Source organism: Motacilla alba, chromosome 2 (genome assembly GCF_015832195.1).
Source record: "Motacilla alba alba isolate MOTALB_02 chromosome 2, Motacilla_alba_V1.0_pri, whole genome shotgun sequence".
Classification (NCBI taxonomy): domain Eukaryota; kingdom Metazoa; phylum Chordata; class Aves; order Passeriformes; family Motacillidae; genus Motacilla; species Motacilla alba.
The window spans coordinates 109,968,715-109,989,960 of NC_052017.1; the positions used below are offsets into that span (position 1 = coordinate 109,968,715).

Genomic DNA, 21,246 nt, shown 5'->3' on the forward strand with positions numbered 1-21,246 from the left:
AAAACTTCTATAGGTCATTTTGGCTTAAATAAGGCTCTTGTAGTTCAGAGTTCATTCTGTGATCTACTACTTAGATGTTTAGCCATTACATCTGAAAATCCTTATGATGATTATAATTTTGCAAAGAATATAGTTGTTCATTAAAAATTCAGCTGACACTGCTTCTTTTTTATATAATGTGTTGACTTGTCTGTAAATGAAATTTCTTAATAACTGGTAACTGAAAAGAGATTTTTTTCTACAACTCACCTGAAGTCCTGCTTAGCCTTTTTAGCTTCTTCTCAGTTGCCACAGATGTGTGTCTTCCCAGTTTCACATTTATGATCTTAGCCTTACCAAGGTATTTGTCTTTTTTAACTAAGCCAAAAAATGTTCATCATGTGCACAAACAGTCATAAGGTGGTTGTGTGCTATCTCTGTTGACTCCTAAACCAGTTTAACTCAAGGACACATTTCACCTCAGTAGAAATCTTTATTAATATTTTCGGTAGTACTCCTGGAGAAACTTTACATTGCAACAAAAGAATGAAGTAGGTCTTTATGCAAATAACTTCTTTGAAGCCAAAGAAAAATGCTCAAACACTCCCACAGTAGTCCAGAGCTCTTTGTAGTAGCCCAAAGACAGCTTCCAACACATACATCTTCTTGTTCTTAAAAGTGAGAAATTATGTCTTCTGGCTTTGAATCCAAGGATAGGAATTGCTTTAGTGTTACCTTAAGTGTATTTGTGCTAGATGCCACTCCTCTGCTCCTCACCTTGGGAATGCTAAATTAATTTCATCTTGGAGAGTGTTCAGACCACTGAAACTGCACACTTGACCCAGCTTGTGAAATGAATCATAGGGTCAAGTATGGGTAAAAGAATATTTTTGTGATCACTCCTTGCCAACAGACAAACAAATCTGTGAAGGAAAAGAAAACCCAACCTGTTATAACTAGTGGTTACACTGGTTTGTTTTGAATTTGCAACTGTCTCTGGTTTCTAATAGGATCTGTTCATAAGTGCAAGGGAAAGTTCGAAACCTTTTATTATACTCCTCGTACTGGAGACAGGACTGAAAACATGAAGATTTTGAACACCCAGATACTGAAAATGTTTTGTTGCCTGGATTGACCCTAGGTGTATGTTTTGTTGGGAGTAACTCCGTTGGAAAACTCAAAATTGGGAGAACTAATCTACAAAACTTAGTTGTACTGTATGACTCTGTTTCTAAGGGTCGAAGCATACATACATATGTATACATATACATCTGTCCTGTGGCTTGTCGTAGTAAACCAAATACTGATTCCTGGCAAAACTGAGCATTCCTTTATTCTCTGCAGAGGCGGGCTAGCTGAGAGGTTATGTCGGCTCCAGAACAGAGAAAGATCTGCCATTAGCTTTTGGAGGCATCAGTGTCTTTCAGATGACAATATCCCCTCAGGTAAGAAGCATAACACAATGCCACTGTGAAAGTATTATACCTACATGTATGTATCTATGGCCTATGTAGGGGGAAAAGTGAAGTTTATATTATTTGCTGGTCTTTCCTGACTTGGGTTTAATGCTACAGTGATAGTCTTCTGAGCTAATAATTGCATTTCTGGTAAATATGAAGGTTTCTAACAACTCAGTCATCATTTCAATGTATAAGGTAAAGGATATATTTTAAGTAGCCTCCATCTAAGTTCTTCACTGCTCCTTGATTTCCGGGATCATGTGGAAAAATAGTGTTTTCAGCGGGTTGTAGGACAATTCAAATTTTAATTTATGGGTGTTCAGATTTTTTTGGTGCCTTTTTTTCTTTTTTTATAATCAACCTTTCCTCTTGTTTCTTTTTGCTTTGTGATCACTTCTTGACAACAAACAAACAAATGGATTAAAATTCATGGATAAGTGCTGAAATTGTGAGTGGCACTAAGTGTGAACAAACAGTGCACAACTATGAAATGAGTGTGAAGCATAGCTACAGTGTGCACATCACTTAAAAAGAAACAGTGGGAGTCATGCAAATTATTTACTCGTGACTGGTAGCACCACCTTTCAGTAGTATTTATTGAGAGGTAATGAATTCATAGAGTTTAAGTATAAAGAAGTAGTTAAGTTTTGTAATCAGCTTCTGTGTGTTTGACTATAGTCTACAAAATGTCAAGTATTTATTCTGTATTAAGCCAACTGCTTGTTTTTGAGCATATATTGACTTGCATTTATTTTTCAGAAAGTCCTCTGGTCTTAATTTGAAAACACATGGATAAGTGAATCTATCATTTGCTTTAAGAGTTTGTCCCAGTTCTACTCCCAAATTTTTAAAGGTGGTTTTTCTTCCAAATCTGAATTAGTCTGGCTTCAATTCCCCTCTTTTGTGTCTTGTTTCTCCCTTAAAGAGCTCTTTAGTATGTGACATTTTCCCTTTCTGGCACTTGCATAGCAAAACCTCTGCTGCCTCACAATTTTCATGAACTAAACAGACTGAGCTTTTTAAGGGTCTCTAAAGCATTTTTATCAGTGTTCAAGTGACGTTCATGGCTTTTTACTGTACCTCTTGAACTTTTCAGAAGGGTCTTAAGAACAAGGATAGCAATTCTATGTGTTCTTCATACAATACATAGCAATTCTATGTGTTTAGTCTTATTAAAATCATTGGCCAGGTCCAGTTCACTTCTCAGCCTCCAGAATATTTGAGGCCTGTGATTAAGTGTTTGAGTCTGGTTTGGCTTTGGTCACGGCACGGTGCTGGGACTTCACCTGGAATTGATTGTCCAGTATGATTTTGTAACCTCTACAGCTATTTTTTTCTGAGATGCTGTTTCCCACTCTCCAGCTACTCTTTCTGTTTCTTCTGCCTAAACATAGGGAAGTATTTGTGCTGTATCGTGGCTGATTTTACTTAAGTAGTGCAGCTAACCATGCAGTTCAGATCACTGTATAGCCAAAACCTGTCCTCTTTTAGTCACAGATTTGCTTGAGTTTGTGGTATTCACACAGTTATGTCACTGATGAAACAATAGCATGAGTGTTTGCTTGTAAGTCCTGCTGGAAGTGCTGTTACTCAGTTGTAATTCTCCACTGGTAAAAAGCTCTAACTGTAATTCACAAATTACAGCTCTCGGGATTTTAAATTTTTTTGCATTCCACTCAAAGGGTGCATTACTCATAGTGAAAATGGTTGATTTTTCATAAGAAGGTTGTATGATTTAAAGTTACACCCAAACTGTTGGCTAAAGCTTGGTCTGTTTCTCACTGGAGTTTTAGAGGGCTTACAACCCTTGGCCATTTGCATGCTCTGTGTTCAAAATGCCACCCATGCAGAATAGCACGTTGTATTTCTGACCTTAATTCCTTACTTATTTTTTCAGCCACTTTGCCTAGATCTGATGTCAGGCTAGTTGGTCTCCAGTTATTGTAAGCCACTTTGTTTGCCCTTCCTAAATAGTAGCACAATATCAGCATCCTTTCAGTCTTCTGGAATTTCACCAGTATCTGAGTAGACTCTAGAAAGTGACATCAGGGAACCAGAGATGTCTTTAGCCAGCTCTTTCTAGAAATGCTATGCTGAAAATTTCACAGGCGTGCTTACTTAAAACCATGAGAGGTTACTTCATCATTCTTATGTGGTGTGAGGACATCCTCTCACTGCTTCTCAAATATGGAACAGAAATAGATATTGAATAGGCTTGCCTTTTTTAATAAAATGAAACATTTTAATGCACTTGGTAGTAACAGACCTCCAACATTGCTAGTATTCTTTTTGTCCTAGTTTCACATGTGTCATTACAAAACCTTGTGTTTGGCTGCTCACCATTTTGTTAGACCAACTTCTAGGCTGAAATATTCCATGCTAAACATCTGCCCCTGGCTGAATTCCTTTCTTTGATTCTTCTTTCTTTCAGAAAATGAGTCAGAATTCGTTAGCATTTTATGAGAAAAAAGACTATGGGAAAATACCTTGCTCTCTTCTTAAGTACATTTAAAAAATTCTGATGAGTCTGTTTAAGATGATTTAGTTTTGGCAGAAGATGAACTATTTCTGGGATATGCCTTTTCCATCATAACAAAAAATGTACAAGAAGTCTTTAGGACAAACTACTGTTTCATTTACCCCGCAAGCATTTGCTACAATTTCTGAAAAATGCTGAACATGCCATAAATTTAGGAATACACTTCAACTCTACAGCTTCAATTTCACTTCCAATTCTCAATCCTTATTCCAAAGTAAAATGATTATAAAATAATCATTAAAATAGCTGTGATAATATTTTGGGGACACTTTTTCATCTAGAGGAAAATTTATTTTTGATAGTTGTATTCTTAGAACGGCCATAATGTTTTGTAACACCAAAATAAAATTGGTGTTTGGTTTGGAGAACATCAGTTGGAATGGTTGAAATTTTAGTAATGTAACTAGATAACCTTCTCTTTGCTTCTAGTCAGGAATGTGAAGTGTCAGCACAGCAAATGCATGCCACTTTCAGCTTTCATCTCTTCAGGTTCAAGTTAAGGCTGTCTCACTAATCTAAGAATCTTCATGAATTTTGTTTCTCCTCTGTTTTGCCCAGTAACATTTCTAAGCCACACAATTTCCAGGGCTGTTTCTGACTTCGGCACAGAATTAGAGGAAAGAACTTTTCAAATAACAAACTCATTTGAGTCACTAAAGAATCCTGAAGATTAATGTGGAGGATTGAAGTAACTTAGTTGCTGGGAGAGCTGTCACGTCATTTTGGATATCCCAAAGACATGCAGACCAGAAGTTCATTACTAAAGCAGTGGGGAGCAATTTCAAATGAGATTGGTTTAAAGTCCTCCTTACATATGAGATTTAAGGAAAAATGCTTCCAGAAGTTCAGCTGTCACCCCTATTAGACATTTCAAATTGTAGAATTTTATGCCTTCATTTTGCCATGACTTACTTTTAGGTTGCATCTATGTCTATATTACTCAAAACCCCCTAGTTTTTGGCTTTGTTTTTTGAAAAAAGTCCTGTCTGTTACCTCCCTGACCCCGTTGGTAAGCAACCATTGTGGTTTGGCTGCCTGTTGGTCACTGAGATGAATCACTGCCCAGAAGTGAGCACCTCCTTTCAGAGAGCACGCACTTTCTGGTGTTTATGCAGCGCACAGGGTCTCACTTTGGCTGACTCATTCTGCCGGGTAGAAGAAACCTTTGTGCTTTCTCAGATTTTGACAATTTTGGGCCACGGTCACATTCTGCAGCCGGTCCCTGTGTTGGGATAGGCACTCACTGAGGATATGGGTTTCTGCAAGGTGAATCCCACTTCTGTAAATCAAGGTAGCCATACCAGGCAGAGGCCTGAGGGGAGGGAAGACCAGAGTTTGCCCGTGCTACACAGCATTGGTTGGATGCTTTCTGTGGTTCAGCTCTAACAGAGGGGAATGTCAGGCTCTGCCACAAGTCCAAAATTTTATGTTCTTCACAAGGTGTAAAAGGGGGGCTGAGGTGCAGGCCATGTAACAGCAAGTCTCTGATCAGCCAAGCTGATGGTTTGAGGGTACTCTGTGCAAGGGCTTGTAGACCATTTGCAGGCTTTTTTCTGTATGCAGTGCTGCAACTTCCCCATGAAGTTTCCTGTTTGGGCAAAGAGGAGATCTGGACAGCTGAAAGAGAGAGAAAAAAAAAAAGAAAAAACAAACCCACAACAAAAACCCAAACCTTTTTCCTGTCAACATCTGCTGGAAGAAAAAATAGTGGTTTTCCGAGTTACATTCAGACAACCTTCCTGTCTATAGGAGGGGACACTAATAATATTTAAAGCAAACTCACGTAGATTCCTACTGTAACTTCTGAAATTCTGCTTTCTATACATCCTACCTTCCAGTGGTTTTGTTTGTCTTACAGCTATCGTCAAAGCAGTTCTTTACATTAAATGCAGAAACATTTTATTCCCTAGCATTTATAATCTGGTGCAAGATTTGGTATTTGTTGATCCAAGGTTAAAATTCATGATTGTGTTACAAGCAAATTTAAGTAGTAAACTGACAATAAAGCAAAACCAAACCATTGATCTTCCCTTCCAAACTGCTCCTTCCTCTCAGGGGAAAGTGACCTTCGAGGAGCAACAAATATTCAGTTTACTGAGGCAAATGAATGCATGCATGAGGGGAGGAGGGTGAAGATGAGGACAGGGTTTCATGTCACACGTTTTCAGGAAGGCTGAAAGGCTTAGAGAGGAAGATATAAACAATCTCTCCCTCTCTTCCAGTTTCATTGACTAGTTAAGATGATGGGAAGAAATTATTTTAAAAGCTTGAATGCCATGAAACTTGTACATGATGAAGAAAACATGGGTAGCCTTTAAGAGGGTTTCCTTTACTATATAAAATTCTTCTAAAAAGACAGAAATCTGAGATTTGCTAGCTGTTGCTTATTTCTTAGTTCTTGATAGTTTGTTTTATTACTTAAGAGTTAATACTATTAATTAGAGATATGGCAAGTGGCCAATTTTTTTTTTCCTAGCCAACTGTCTGAACTTGTTACAGCATTGGAAAGGAAAAAGTCAGAAGTAAACTTGTCTTCTTCAAACAAGAATTCCTTGTATTGTTTTTGTTTTCCTATGAGAAACAATAATGACATGCATAGTCTCTTTAAGTAGCTTACATATGTTTTTGTAAAGAATTTGTAGTGTTTAAAGCATGGCCAAATTTAGCAGACTTTAAAAAATTTATATAAATGTGGCAAGAAGCCATCATGCCTATGAGAGACTTGATGTGTTGCTGAGAAAAATCTTCTTGAATGGCTTCAGAAGTTACCAGCTCAGGAAGAATAACAACATGTATAGATCAGAATAGCAACCAGATGGTTTTGTACAGGCTGTGAAAACCTTGAAACCCAGACCTGGTTTTCTGCGTTGACTTTGAATTACAAGGGTCTGCTTGGTATCTACCTGCTTGCTGAGTTTGTTATGCCTGCACCTGCAAGTTATACATGATGGTAGAGAAAGAACAACAATAGGATGTCAAGTAAAAGAATGTTTTTGTTTTGATTTACGCCTGTAATTTGACATTTTATACTTTGTACACTTAAGAATGAAAGTAAAACCTTGTGGCTTGAACCAGAAAGTGGTTGGCTATTCTTCCACTGCAGATAGTATGTGATGTCCCAGGAGAGTGTCTACTAACTGCAGTTTTGGAACCACATTTGACAATTAGAAGTTAAATTACGTTGGGATGAAATAATGCCTTTGAAAAATGACTGAGTGAGACAAATTTGGAAGAGTGTTGTTAGTTTGTTTTATTAAACAAAGCATGAAGTGGAATTTTCTTTGTTTCCTTTATAATTCCATAATGTGTATTTGACCTATTCATCTGAACCAAAGGCAAAGAGTGACTTTCATTCTTTGTGCAGTGAGTACTATTCTGAACCTTAATTACCCACAATTCTTTGTACTTTCAGTGGGAAAGTTTATTTTATAAAATCTTTTACCTAAGATTAGTAGAAATTTGACTTGTGTGTAACACCTGTATTTTGCATACTGTGTATTTCTTAAGAATTTCCCAGTTAGGGGAAAGTATAACTTAACTTCTCAACCATGTATTTAGAAATGTCAGGTACAGTAAAAATTTGTTTCTAAACTGCAGTTCATTTGTTTGATAGTTCTTTGAGCAAAAGTAATGGAAATTTGTTTTTCTTAAAAGTATCTGTCCTTTCCCCATAACATTCAGATATCACTAAGATAAAGAATTGTGACTGTTTAGCTGATAAGAACCAGTTGCCTTCGCTATTTTTGCACAAAACATGTATTTGTTAGCAGTTTTTCAAATACTTATGTGACTTCAAGCAAGCTCATCTTCCTGCCTTGTGTCTTTTTATGAGTTTGTAATGGCTTTATTCAGAAAGCTCTACTTGCAAAGGGTAATTTTTAAATTTATTTAAAAAGAAGGTGGTGAAATAGTCTTCCTTTTGCCTCTTGTCATGCTTGCTTGGTCTCTTTTATCCATGTGGCTTGTGAGGTGAGTCTTGCGGCTGAGTTTTATTTTGTCAGTCTTGCTTTTCATAATAGTTCACATGTATACTTGTAGGTATGCATATGGTCCTTATTACTATAGACTTTTTATCATCACAATAGTAATAATTTCCACTCCATTTTTCTTCATGCTTGAATATAAGGGTTTTTTTTTCTGGAATGCTCAGTGGAGCAGAGCCATTCACTGCTTGGCATTTTCCTATGCTTCAGTTTTCTTTTGTGTTTCTAAATGGCCTGTGTTGTTGTAGTTCACTGTTTTCTGCATTGGTACTGTGGCCTTTATGAACTTATTTCTGCCTTGTGTCATGTGATTGTTACATTCAGTTATATTCAGATGGGCACATCCCACCCTTCAGTCCTGTGGGTGAGATACATTCTTACAACATGGCAAGACTTTTAAATTTTCAGGAAGAGTGAAAAATTGAAAAATTCAGGAGTACCTGCTGTCATAGACTAAACTTGGCTTTGTTTTGCTCCTCTTGATGTGGTGGTGTTACTGTTGCTTCTGCTGGTCTGATCTGCACAGAGGTGCACTGCCTATCCCAGCTGACACATTGAAACCGTGCAGAATTCAGTTTGTGGTCCTGAAACACTTTGTCTCACTCTGTAGGTCTTGTAGAGATTGCTCTGCTGATGAAGTTCTATTGACCCACTCTAAAGAGAGTTTCTTCCTTTTGAGAACTTTCCATTTAAGGCTACAGGTGCTCTTTTGGAACACTTGAACAGTAGCATTTTAGCAAAATCCAGTGGAGTAGGGTGAAACTGCATGCAGTCTTACTGATACTAACATTTGATGCATTTCCATACATCAAGCGCCATGGATCCTATCCTTGCAGTGTGTTTAGCTTCCTGTCACTGTGACACTAGAGAAACATAAAATATGTGGCTCCCAAGAGATCATAATTTCTATATTTTCCTCCTCATTTGTCTTCCTTATTGGTAGTAACAGAGTTATTAAAACAAACTTTAGAGTTGTATTTCAGGCACTGAAGCCAGAATGTCTGAACATTTGTTTTTTTTTAAATTGTGCTACTCAATGTTTTTTTCCTTCTCTCGTCTCCAAACTGTTTTTTGGTTGTTGAGAGTCAAAGCAGGCTGGCTTTCTTCTTAGCCTCGCTCCTAGGCTGCCCTCGGCATGGCCAGTACATCATCATCTGTGACCATGTACATTCAGTGTTGATGTGGCTTGAATACATGTGTCAGCTGTGAAGCCACTGGTCTGAAGATTAAGGGCATTCAGTCTGCCAGAGACTGTAGAGTCATCTGAAGTCTTCAAAAGGCTCAAGACCTCAGGGTCTGTGAGCTCCAAAGGAATGGCGAGGTTTTTTTTGCCCTTCCCCCCCCTCCCTTTTCTTTTTCTTCTTTTTGTCTCTTTTTAACCCTTATGGATTTCAGAGTAAATGCAGAATATCTGCAAAGCACTGTGTCAAAATATATTTTGATGTCATGGTGTATGACGTGGTATATGACTGAAGGGCAGCATCACCCTGTGTACTAAAGTAATAAACAAAAATGAAAATACGTACCCAAGGAAACCAATGCATTCAGTGTGAAATTTGTTTGTTCATCTCCTAGGCACTGGAATTATCTTTGAGCTACTTCATTTCTGGGTTGCAAATTGAAGTGAGAAACCAACATCCCAGAGGATACCTGGAATTAAATAATTAACTGTGGATGTCAGAGCAGATCTCTTAGGTGGTTAAACCAACGTGTCTCTGGCTTAGGATCCTGTTTCTGCCAGTAACAGGAGCTATCAAAATGCCTAGAAAAAAATTATAAAATGACTAACACTTGATGATATTTTCCCAAAATATTCTCCCAAATACCTCCCATAGATCTCTGACTCAGGGACTTTCTAAACCAGAATTACTGTCTGTATTCTTTGTAGTCCTTAGTAAGTTTTTCTCCTACCAAAAAGTTACTGGTTGTTTTTCTGAACCCATACATACAACACAGACCTGTTGTTATCACACTATTATAGATCATCAGGCTTTTTTGGAAATTATGCCCAAGATCATTGTCAGGTTTGCTCCATTACTACTTTTGCTGAAAAGATCTTTCCCTGTGATTTCAAAGGTTCTGCTAATAGTAGCAGTGAGGGGTTGATGTTCCATTTGCCCGGGTTTGGATCGGGATTTCCTCATCTTTGTCAGAGCTTCTTGTTTCTTGATTGGGAGGTGAGGGAGGTTCTTACCAATCACAGCAAGGCTTCACTAAAGATGCTTCTCTGCTTAAATGGCTCATTCCTCCCACCAGTCAGTCTCTCTCATGGATTTCACTCCTTCTAGACCACTTGCAAAGTGGGAAGGAACTAATTTATTTGATCATGGTCCATCTAGCAATGGTTTCTGTCTGTTGCTTTTCAGAGGGTGGCATTTATCACAGTGGTGTTTTGCAAAGGGTGATGTAACTAATCTAGTTCCTTACTGGTACCTGATTTTTCTTGTACATTGGCCTTTCTGTGACCAATATGTCGATTCAGTAGTAGCCAGCATGTTACTGCATGTCTTTGTGAAGATTTCTCTTCTTACGGAAAATTCTGTGAGACGTGAGGGAGCATTGCAGGCCTTGGTGGCTGATCCCCTCCTTTCAGATGGTGTTCTTTAGAGGGCACATGTTGTACATCTCAAGTACCTCTGCAAAATTCATACCCAGACAGATTTATCAGTGCCTTTCTGGCTTTCTTTGTGGCACCTTAAGCTTTGTGTATCAGTGGTTGAATTGTACTTCATGCCCCTGGGATGAATAAACTCTCTGTTTTTACTCATGGAGCCAGATATTTCAAATGATCCTTAATCCTGTGTCAGTGGATGTTTTCTCTGACTTTCCAGCTGACTCTGTGAAGGCTTTGGAGAGATGCTGGAAGGGGCAGCTGTCCATGTTAGGCTGTGTTCCAGGACCAGTAAGCTGCAGGAGCACTCTGTCACCGGAGCTCAGAGCACCCAGGGCTTTGCTGAGAAATGCACCTGTGTTTCACACTGGTCAGGCTGATCTGGGTTTCCATCTTTATCTCCCCCAAGCATTTCACTTTGCAGAGGCCTCTGGAACCAGATTGAATATTTGGACAAGGTCCTTAGCTGAAAGCGTGGTCGATCACTAGAACAGGCTCCCAACAGCACCAAGCCTCTCATTTCAAGGAACATTTGTTGTATGATTTAGTGTTATGTCATCCTGTTAGGAGCAGGGAATTGGACTTGAGGGTCCTTATGGGTCCCTTTCAACTCGAGATCTTCTATGATGCTATAAGAGCTTTGTTAAGCAGTGCTCAAATTGCTGATTGCTGCTTCATGGAAGATTTCTAAATGCATCCAGGCAGCTGTATGCTCACTCTCAGCGAGTGTGCATGTGTACTTGTCTTTCAGTGGGAGAATAAAGGTTACCTTGAAGTAAGTAAACTGAAGTGGCTTTGCAGTTACCTGAATGAGCTCATTAATTCTCCTAGAAACTAACCCTGAAGAAACCCCTGAGTATTCTGGGCAGTAGAATGGGAAATGAAGAAATTTGCACTGTAGGAATGGGCACAATTGCAACACAGTTACTGATTGCACCTTTTAAAATGCATACAATTGTAAGGTATTCTTCCTTATTTAAGATTACTAGGTATTGCCATGAAACATGCACATCTCTGCTTCTGAATTTCTTGAGCTGTAATTCTGCTTTGTAAATGAAAGTAAGTGAATGATAACTTCAGCAAGCAAGTGGGAATTTATGTAAGTTATCCGAGGGTGAAGGAGAACAATGCAAAACCCTAAAGTGAGCTTTTCAAATGGATGAACAAACAAGTAAACTCTGGAAACTGTAGAATTTGCAGTGATCCAGCCTGTCTCCTCACCCACAAATTTGCCCTTCAGTGTGCAGCCACATATGTTTGATTTATTTTTGATTGACATAACAATACAAGAGCCAAATGTATTAAAACCAAAGCTACATTCTGAACTTTGGTGTCTCATCATGTGCCAGCAATCCAAAGTGCTTTTCCATGTTGTTCAAGAGAACACTATCATCAGCAGTAATAATAATTTCAGAGTAATTAAACTAAACTATCTCTGTGCATCTAAATAAACAAATAGATTGTGGTTCTGTAGAATGTGCATGTGTGCCAAGTGTGAGACTTGGCTGCTGGTCGAAATTGAGATGCTTTTAGTGTAGAAGCATTCTGCTTCATTTAGAATCAGCTCCCAGTGTTTCCACCAACTTTAGGCTTGCAAGAGACTCTGGTATCTTGGTAGGATATTTTTTACTCCAATGTCTTTTAGAAACTTTCATACAGATATAGTTCTTGATTTGCTTAGTATTTTTAACTGTTTTACAGTCAGAGGTATTTAAAAGAAAAATGTTATTAGGCTGTCATTTATTTCCTTCAACCTGCTGTATAAAATGAGTAACATATAAGCTGCTGACCAGTAAGAATTGTCATAAAATTCTGCACATAAGTAATGCTTAGTTCAGAAGTGATGAGCAGTCTCTCTCACAAGCTGTCTTAATACTTTTTTTTTTAATAAGCTGTTGGTGTGTTTGAAAATTGAGACTGATTTTGTTTTTTGTGACTTGGTTTTTAAAGTGGATGTAAATGCAAATTGTGCTGTATGTCTAGAGGGAAGAGGTAAATGCTTAGTTACTTTAAAGGATGAGAATTTTTGTGGTTAGCAGAATTTGTTTATGCGTGCCAAATGACTTGGGGTTGACAGAGGACCACAACTGCAGCTAGTCAGGCAAAACCGAATTCAAGTGTGAATATTCTAAGCCCTTCCCTTCAGGCACAGAAAACTAGTCAGTGCTCACCCTTGTCAGAATTTTCACATAAGCAAACATTATCTCAGTGTAGTGAGTCTCTGCAGTGGCACTGTGACGTTACAGCTTTCTCTGAGAAGGTGACAGCAGTGAGGAGCAGCAGCAGGCTGCAGCCATCTCTCTTCGTCAGTCAGTTTCAAAGGACTTAGCAGAAAGGGTTCATTCTCCTACTTCTCAGATCTGGAAAAGGAGGTCAAGCTGTAATGGCTTGGACAGAAGCGGCTTATGTACGTTTTGTGCCTGACTGTCTGGTGGAACCCTTTATAGAGCTGGAAAATACCAGTTCAGGGGAAGCAGAATGCTTTGCAGAAGCATGTTGCATGTGATGAAAAATGGGTTCGCATGAAAGTGGTTTTGAGAACAATTTAGTTTTATATTTCCAAATTGCTTGATTTCAGTTTCAGTATGAAATTTAATAAAAACGGGGACAGAATTTTTTATTTTACTTTTGTATAATTCAACTTTATTGAATAACTTTGAAAGGTTTTAGGGCCCAGTTTCTTTGGTTTGGGTTTCTTGAGGGTTGGGTTAATTTTTTTTGAAGTTTCTCATAAACTCAAACTAAAATATTTTGATTTATTTTCCAGAGGAAAAACATTCACAGTTGTGAAATGAGCCTTAAAATAAACAAACAAATAACTAGTACAGCTCTGCTGTTAAGTTCCAGTATCACGTTCACTGTTCCTCCCCTGTTTCTTCTTTGCTGTGGGAAGACAATAATTTATATCAGCTGTTTTTCTTGGGATGTTGTGTTTTTCCCAATGCAACTTGTAAATCAAAAAGGGTAGAACTGGGGCTCTGCTGCCCTTGTCCTCTGGGACCCTTTTCTGCCCCACTAAATGCTTGTAGCATTCGGCAGGGTAACAACATTTCTCCTCTCAGTGACCAGAGTGCAGATCTGAGTAAGGCTAGGTGAGAGTGAGAATAAATCTTACATAATCTTACAGCTCAGACCGAGGTCTGTCTGAGTAGCTGCTGACCTGTGCAGAGCACAAAGGGACCCAGGGGTAATTTCATTTCAGTGCAAAGTTGTTTCTTGTTCAGCAGAGACGAAAGTGCTAAGAATTGATCTGTGTAGATGCTCGTATCTGTTCATGCTTTAAAACAACACAGCCTTCTGACTACCCTGCCTACTGTAAAATGGATGATCAGTTTTGCAATAATTATTTTTAGGCAGTGCATCTTACTCCTCCTTTCTCCACATTTGTCCTTTAATGTGAATCACCAGCTTTTAGATGCTTTGTATTCTTCTAATTTGGTTCCTGACAGCTGCTTTGAGAAAGGCCAAGGAGGGCAAATACAGCTTCACTCTGAACATAGTATTTGATTATTCTGTTTTTAAATAAATATATTTTTTGCAGTATCTAATAAAAAAGACTGAACAAAGCCAATGAGTTGCAAGATTTAAAAGTTCAGGTGTGGTGGGAGAGGTTTTCTTGTAGGGATTTTGTGAATTCATTGATATTTGGAAGAAGTGCAGATGGGATTTTTTTCTTTACAATTAATAGTATCTATAGAAAAAATTTCTGCAAAAGCTTAACATAGGTCTTTTGATAAGGCTGTGTATTCTACTCACATGTGGATTTATCAAGGTTGGACAGATGTGCAGAGCACTGAGGGATGCCCATCTTTAGAGTGCCAGAACTTCTTTCTTTCTCCTCATCCAGACTTGCATTTTTATTTTTCATTTTCACTTTCCAGATAAATCTGGTGTTTTGATTGTGAAGATCTTAGAAATATTTGAGGAGTGCACGATACAAGTTGCCATCTGCCAGCAGCTGGAACAGTCTCCTGCTACGCTTTCGCCCGAGGATGCTGTCATCAATGAAGAGGAACCAATACTCAAAGTCCTCTTCACAAGAGAGACAGCAGCTCACCTGAAGAGCAGACCACGGGATGTCATCCACATCTATCCCCCATGGTGAGTAAGGAGAAGGGGCCACACTTGCTGTAGCACTGCAGAACAAAGTGAAGTCAGTAGAGTGCTGGCTGCACTGCAGTAGGAAATACCTTGGGGGGTAACGGGAGAACAGGGCATTCTTGTGGTCATCTGTCTCTGGCAGCTTGAGAGACTTTGACAGATACCTTCACGACAGCTCAGATAACAACTGTATGTGTATCATGATGCCTCTAGTGTTGCTCAGGGCTTCAGTTGTGTTTTCACTTAATATTTTCATGTTTAGAGCACTAGGAAGGCCTGAGCAATGTCTTATCAATGATAAGGCCAATAAAGTGCATACTTTCTGGTAGCAAAGTACTTCAGGAATGCTCATCTGTTGTTGGGAGTATAATATTTCAGTGGAAAAGTCTCTATTAACTGTATAGCATTCAGTCTTCAGTTCCCTGAGTTCCTCTTCAGCACAATGCTTTCTGGAATTCTTAAAAATGTTTGGTCTACGCTTGTGGTTATTTTCTGAGTTGGATTATTTACCTGAATTTTAAGGGGTAGCAAAAAATGATAAGGTTTCTAGTAAAGCAGCTGGTTGGTGGTGGCTGTAGGCTGGAAGGACTACTCTTCATAAAAATTTAGGGGAACTTTGAAGTGGGAGTATTACTTCTCTCTTCACTACCCTCCACCCCAAATTATAAAAGAGGAAATACTCTTCTTATGTATTTCAGCATTACCTGAGTTTTAGCCTCCAGCTGCCTCTTGTGTTTGACCATATCCTTTTGCAAAATACCTTTTCCTGTTTTGCAAAGGTCTGTATCTGGTTTTTATCTTCATTGATAGCTGCAAATCTTTTTTGAGTTCCCCAATTTGTAATCTTGTGATTCTGAAATGTTTTTAACTCTTTTTGGATGCAATTCAAAAACTAAGGGAAGATATTTTATTTGGAGGTTTTTTATGGCTACAGATACAATTATTGATAGTTTAGATGTAAATAGATCGGTAGCGAAGGGAAAATGAAGTTCAATATTAAGTCCTAGTCTGATATGATTCTGATTCACTGCCTTTTTTTGTTCTCATTTATCTTTTCCTTCCAAGCTTTTTTTCATGCTTTAAGTTTGGTTTTGTTTTCCTGTTTTCTTCTTGTTTCTCTCTCCTACAAACTTAGTTCCGTTTTTCTCTTCAGGTTTCCTCTGTCGTTTTTAAACCATGAGGTTTTGCATTTATGCAGCTGTATCCTTCTGTGTAGACCTTAACCTACGTGAAGATTTTTGTACCAGAAAAACTGTTTTAAGTAGGGTGTGATTCAACTTTTCTCTTTGTTTCCTTCTTTTTTCTTCTCCTGACCTGTTACTGTAGAATGCTTAGCATGTGTAAGTCTCGGACTGCTGCAGCTTGTTTCATGTCTGCTCTGGGAAGATGTAAATCTGCACTGATCTGATCCTTTCCAGACTACAGACATCTGCAACTGTACTAGTGTAGTCTTCTCATTTGTTTAAATTTTAAGGCATTCTGGACACAAAGCTCATTCCTGTATGCATGTTAACTGAGATTTCTTTAGGAAGCTTCATAGCTAGTTGTCTGTCTTCCTAGAAAATCTGCCTTTCATTTTCTTTAAAAAAAAAAATATATATATATGTGTCTGTGTGTGTGTGTGGATTTAGTAGGATGTGCTTTTCATGTAGAAAAAAGGTTATTTCATGAAACCATAATGTTTGGACAGAGGATACATCTGCATTGTCACAGTTGCTTTCCTTACCTGTATGTCTCTCAAGGCACTTCATAAATACATCAGTTAATTGTAGCAAAACTGCATTAAACCTCATCTCTAGTCCTATTTTCTATCTTTTTGAAATTATCTTAATGTCAGTTGTCTCTTTGTTTACTCAAAACTTCAAAAAAAGTTGGGCTGGATACCGTTAAAATACTGGAGGCAGGGAGGGGAAGAGAATGAGGGATGTTTTTGTTTTAGATTATAATTTGGCACTTTTAGTTTGCATTAATTGGAAATTGGACTTGTATACTTAGTGGAAGTTTCCTCTATCACAGTTCCAAGCTTCTATTCTCCTAAACTCTTACTTGAGAGCTCTTAATGCTAAAATGAAGTTCATGTTACTCTGCATTGAATTTGTACTTCTGTTAAAAACAAATGCTGTTTCTGTTAAAGCGCTTGTCTGTCAATTCAAATGTGTGACTAGTGAAAAAAACAAATTAACTAAATCTAATCCTGACATGGTGAAATAAGCATATTTATGTATCTTATTAACATCTTATGTATCTTATTAACATCAGTCAGCAGCAAAAGGGACCAAAAAAAAAGTAGATGCAACTTAAACTACCTGTGTGGTTTTGGGATACATAATACACTGCACATTGTTGTCCTGTATTTTGAGACAGTTGTATGGTAAGACATAATGTGATGAGATGGGGTGTTTTGTAAGTTGCCTGCTTCTGGTGCTGTTGTGTCCTGAGAGCAGAATTTCCCATTACCTTTAAAATAAAACTCCAGAATTACATTCTGACTTTGCTTTTTGCTCTCTGACCAGGCGACCAAGTAAGTAAGATGTAGACACACAGGCAGCTGGCTCCTGGAGGTGATTATTCATGTCAAAAATTGAACACATCACTTTGGAGCCTTTGTAAAATTAGACTTTGCTTTTGTAACTGTACTTGTATGTGCTGGGAACTCAGTGCATAACCTGGTATGTGAAACATCTCCAGCAGTAGACTTGCATTAAGTACTTCAGGAAGCAGTGTTTAGAGAAGTGCTGATATGCTTGTTGGTATTTGTTTGCATACAGAATCCCATGAAACTTCAGCACTGCAGTATAAGCAATTTAATTTCAAACATAAAATATTGACAGGGGGCTGGTTGTAAGAATCTTACCACTGGACATTGCTCATGAGAACGATCCCACTGGATTTCAGAGGAGCTTTGTGTCAGGGCAAGAATTACCAGGACTGAACCCAGATTTCTTTGTAACTAGATAGTAATTTATTTGGGTCCGATGTCTTAAGGTACTTTTATGATCTTGAAAGCAGGGGATTTGATGTGAGAATTGTCACTTGCCATAGGGAAAGCAACCCCCATAAACTGATGAAAGCTTTCAAACCAGTGTGTGTGGTGCAGGACAGAGCTCAGCTGCCTGGCCACTGAGACATCTGACAGGAGACTGCTCTGATCTTGTGGCTATGTGGAAGTATTATTGCAGTGTTGTATCTAAATAAGGCCTATTAGCTTGGACACATCACATGAAAATGATTGTGTGTTTTGGGCTGGAGCTGGTTTCTGTCTGGCTAGCCGGGAACAAAACAGGCAAAAGAACTCAGCCCTGCCTGCCCCTGCCTGTGTAGGCTTGCCTTTGGTTTTCTTTGCAGTACCTGAGCAACTTCTTGGACTGAGATTTTAAATGAACACCTCATAATTTTTCACTAACTAAATCTGAATCATTAAGTGTTTTTAACACCTGGAAAATAAAAAAGTTTATTACTGAATTTAATTAAATTGATTTCTAAGTCTTTATTCACTTTGCAGAAATACATATCCAGCAAAAAGTAAAGATTGCCTGCAAAGATACGAGAGAGTGGAAACAAAGGCTTCCACTCTTCCACTGGTGGTGATTTTATGGCTTCAACGTACCTGGGTTTTTTTCTGTTTGTTTCATTGTAAAAACTATAGAAATAATTTACCATACCTTTTTTACAGAAAGTAATGAGAGTTGGTATTTTTAGAGATTCCAGGGTTCATTTGACTGCTGACGCTGCAAGGCTTGGGGACAGACTGTTTGCCTTAGATACTCCTGTCTTCTGCTCATAGATATGCCTACTAGTTAATATTCAAGATAAACTGACCTGAAGAAAATGGTGCTGATTAGAATTCTTTCCCTTGCCAGTAAGTTTAACAACTTTGAAATGTTTTTCATGTATTTCTGAAGTAAAACTACTAGAAGTATGTGATATTAATAGAGTTCTTGGCAACAGCACTATAAACCACAGATCACGTTTGATTTGGACAGGCTCAGAGGTCCATCTGTACCTATTGAATGTGAATGTCTGGTATGAAGCTTCTAGTTCAGGAGGTTCATGTGATGCTAGTTGCTGGGGGCAGGGGCAGTATGAAGGGGACATAACCACTCTGTTCTGTTCTTACACTGCCTGAAAACTCTGCAGAAAACAAGACCCTTGGCTGGATAGCCGTTATTCCCCATGCAACTTCTCTGAGACAGTTTATTTTAGGAACTTGGTATGGCAAGTACATAAAGCACTTAAATCTGTGACATCAACAAGCAACTTCAAAGTTGTTCTTTAGTTTCTCTTAACCTGTGAAACCACGGGGAGTCATAATTACTCAATTTTGAGTGTTCCAGTGCCTGGAGAAAGTGTTTAATGTGGACTTCTCATTTCTGTTTGCATAACGCTAAATTCAGTCTCTCCTCAGTGAAGGAGTTTAAAAAGACTTTGAATTATTTACTGCCAAGAAGAACGACTCATACAAAACATTGCCACAGATCAGCTGATGTACAGGGATGAAATCTTGTATCTTAAGTCCTTTAATGTCGGCCAGTGGTGGAAATTGCTGTAGAAACGTGCAGGCTCTGAAGAAATTTATGTACAAGAAGCAATCTGGTTTTGTGGATTCAGGTAGTATTCTACTTTAGAATTATCCTGGGCATGCTGTAGGCTGTGTTGTTGACTCAACAACAGCATTTATGATAAATGAGTATGTTACTGTGATTTTTGCATTGCCTTACCTAACACTGTCTTACGTCATCTGGGTGAGAAACAACAGGAGCAACACAGGGAGCTCACATGAAATAGGTGTTTTGAGCTAGCATGGCTCGTGTTAAAGAGCATTTGACTTCCATTTGATGAATTTTTTTTTAATCACTGTTGCTCTCATCAACAAGGGAAGCATTTAAGAACATTTACAAAGTACCTATCGCAAGAAAGATCATGTGAAATCAGGATCTAGGCTTCACATATTAATGAAATGCAGAAATGATCTGCTGCTCTGTAAAGAAAGCATCTATATCCTTCTAAATTTTCTCAAATTAAGGAAAGACTTCTATAGAACATCTTTCACATACATTCAATTTCTCTGGTTATTCCACAGAGAGGAAGCTTCTTTGAATGATCAGTTTTGTCCAACTGATCAATGTTCACCGTCTTCCTCTCATGAAATCTGGGCACTCATATATACACATATAAATATTCAAATGGATGGAAAAGGGGGAGGGGGGGAGATTACCAGTCAGATCCCTCTCATTGGAAAGATGTTGGCTCTGCCTTAACATCTTCAAAGAAAGAATGTAACAATAGCAGAGGGGGAGAACCTGATAAGAGGGATGAGGCTCACCCAGAAGATAAAATTCTACAAAACTTCAGAGCTGTAAAGCCAGTGTGGGCACTATTTCTAAAGTACATATGGGAATGGCCTTGGAGCCAAAGATCAGATCATATCATCTGTTTGGAATTGTTTCTCGGAGATCATGCAGTTGTGAAAATTGAAGTTCCTTTCAGAAACAGCTGAAGCAGCAGCAGGTTTTTTGCAAGAATTTCTTTTTGGTTTTGCTAAGATATACTTTTCCTAGTGCAATCACTTCCCAAGAGGTGTTCTGTCTTTTGAGAACAGAAATACACATACTTTCTATGAACTGAAAGTGGTCCCTAGCAAACTTTTAATATAATTTCTTCAGTGTTCCTTTTGCTTTGTCTTTTCTTGACAGAATAGTCCTTAGGATTTTTCTCCTTTTTTCTTTTTAAAAAAACTATTTTTCTTTTGTCCATCCTCTCACGGAAAGGGAGAAAATTTTATCTGTATAGCTGCTCAGGTATATGCTGTTTAATATCTCTAGAAGTGAAGAGAGGAAGCAATTAATATTATATGAGTTTGTTTACTTTGCGTGTAGAAAATCAAAACAACACAATTTCTTAGTAGTCTAATCAATGAATAGTGGTGTTCCTTCATAGGTGGATGACATAATTGGAAAAATGCAGAATTGCACAGCTTTGATTCCAAGAGGAGAAAAAGTCATTGATGTCATTTCTGTGATCTGCCACAACCACCTGAAGCAACAGATATCTGGTATTTCGGATGTGGGCTATGTCTAATAAACACAGTAACATGATCACATTTTTACAGTGAGACAGACATGCTTATTTTTACAAGTGTGGCATGGATAAACACATTATACAAATGCCATATAGAAAATATAAGTACTCTGAAAAACAAAGATGAAAAACCTGCTCTCTCTAAAAGGGGTTTCCATGGAGAAAAGAATGGAAACACAGGAAGACGGGAGCCTCAAGATAGTAGATAGAGAGTTGTGTAGAAGATTGAAACTGGATTTTTAAACACGACTGCCTGTCTCTGGATTAATAGCTGATGGTATCTTGACACGCTGGTGGGGAAAAAGGGGAATTTCCACTGTATTGTACCAATGAGGTGCGGGGGTTTGTTGATCCATTTGTTTGCTTTCGGCCAAATCAGAGGGGTCAGAAGTGAGCGGTGTGTTTGCAAAGCAGCAGCTTGGTTTTCAGATCAAGGTTGAAATGCATTGTTGCTGGCACAGAAGCCTCCATCAGGGTTGAATACTTCTGGTCTCC

At 38.3% G+C, this 21,246-nt stretch overlaps 1 protein-coding gene across 4 annotated transcripts in view; it reads left to right on the forward strand.

Moving 5' to 3' along the window:
* SPIDR (scaffold protein involved in DNA repair) overlaps positions 1-21,246 on the forward strand; it is a 197,244-nt gene that overhangs the window by 60,128 nt on the left and 115,870 nt on the right. For all 4 annotated transcript variants that reach the window (XR_005259659.1, XM_038160750.1, XM_038160739.1 and 1 more), the window contains exons 7-8: positions 1,324-1,424; positions 14,454-14,673. Coding sequence is in view for 3 of the 4 variants with exons in the window: in XM_038160750.1 (XP_038016678.1) it covers positions 1,324-1,424; positions 14,454-14,673 (321 nt within the window). In the remaining variant the exon portion in view is untranslated. The remainder of the gene's footprint in view (positions 1-1,323; positions 1,425-14,453; positions 14,674-21,246) is intronic.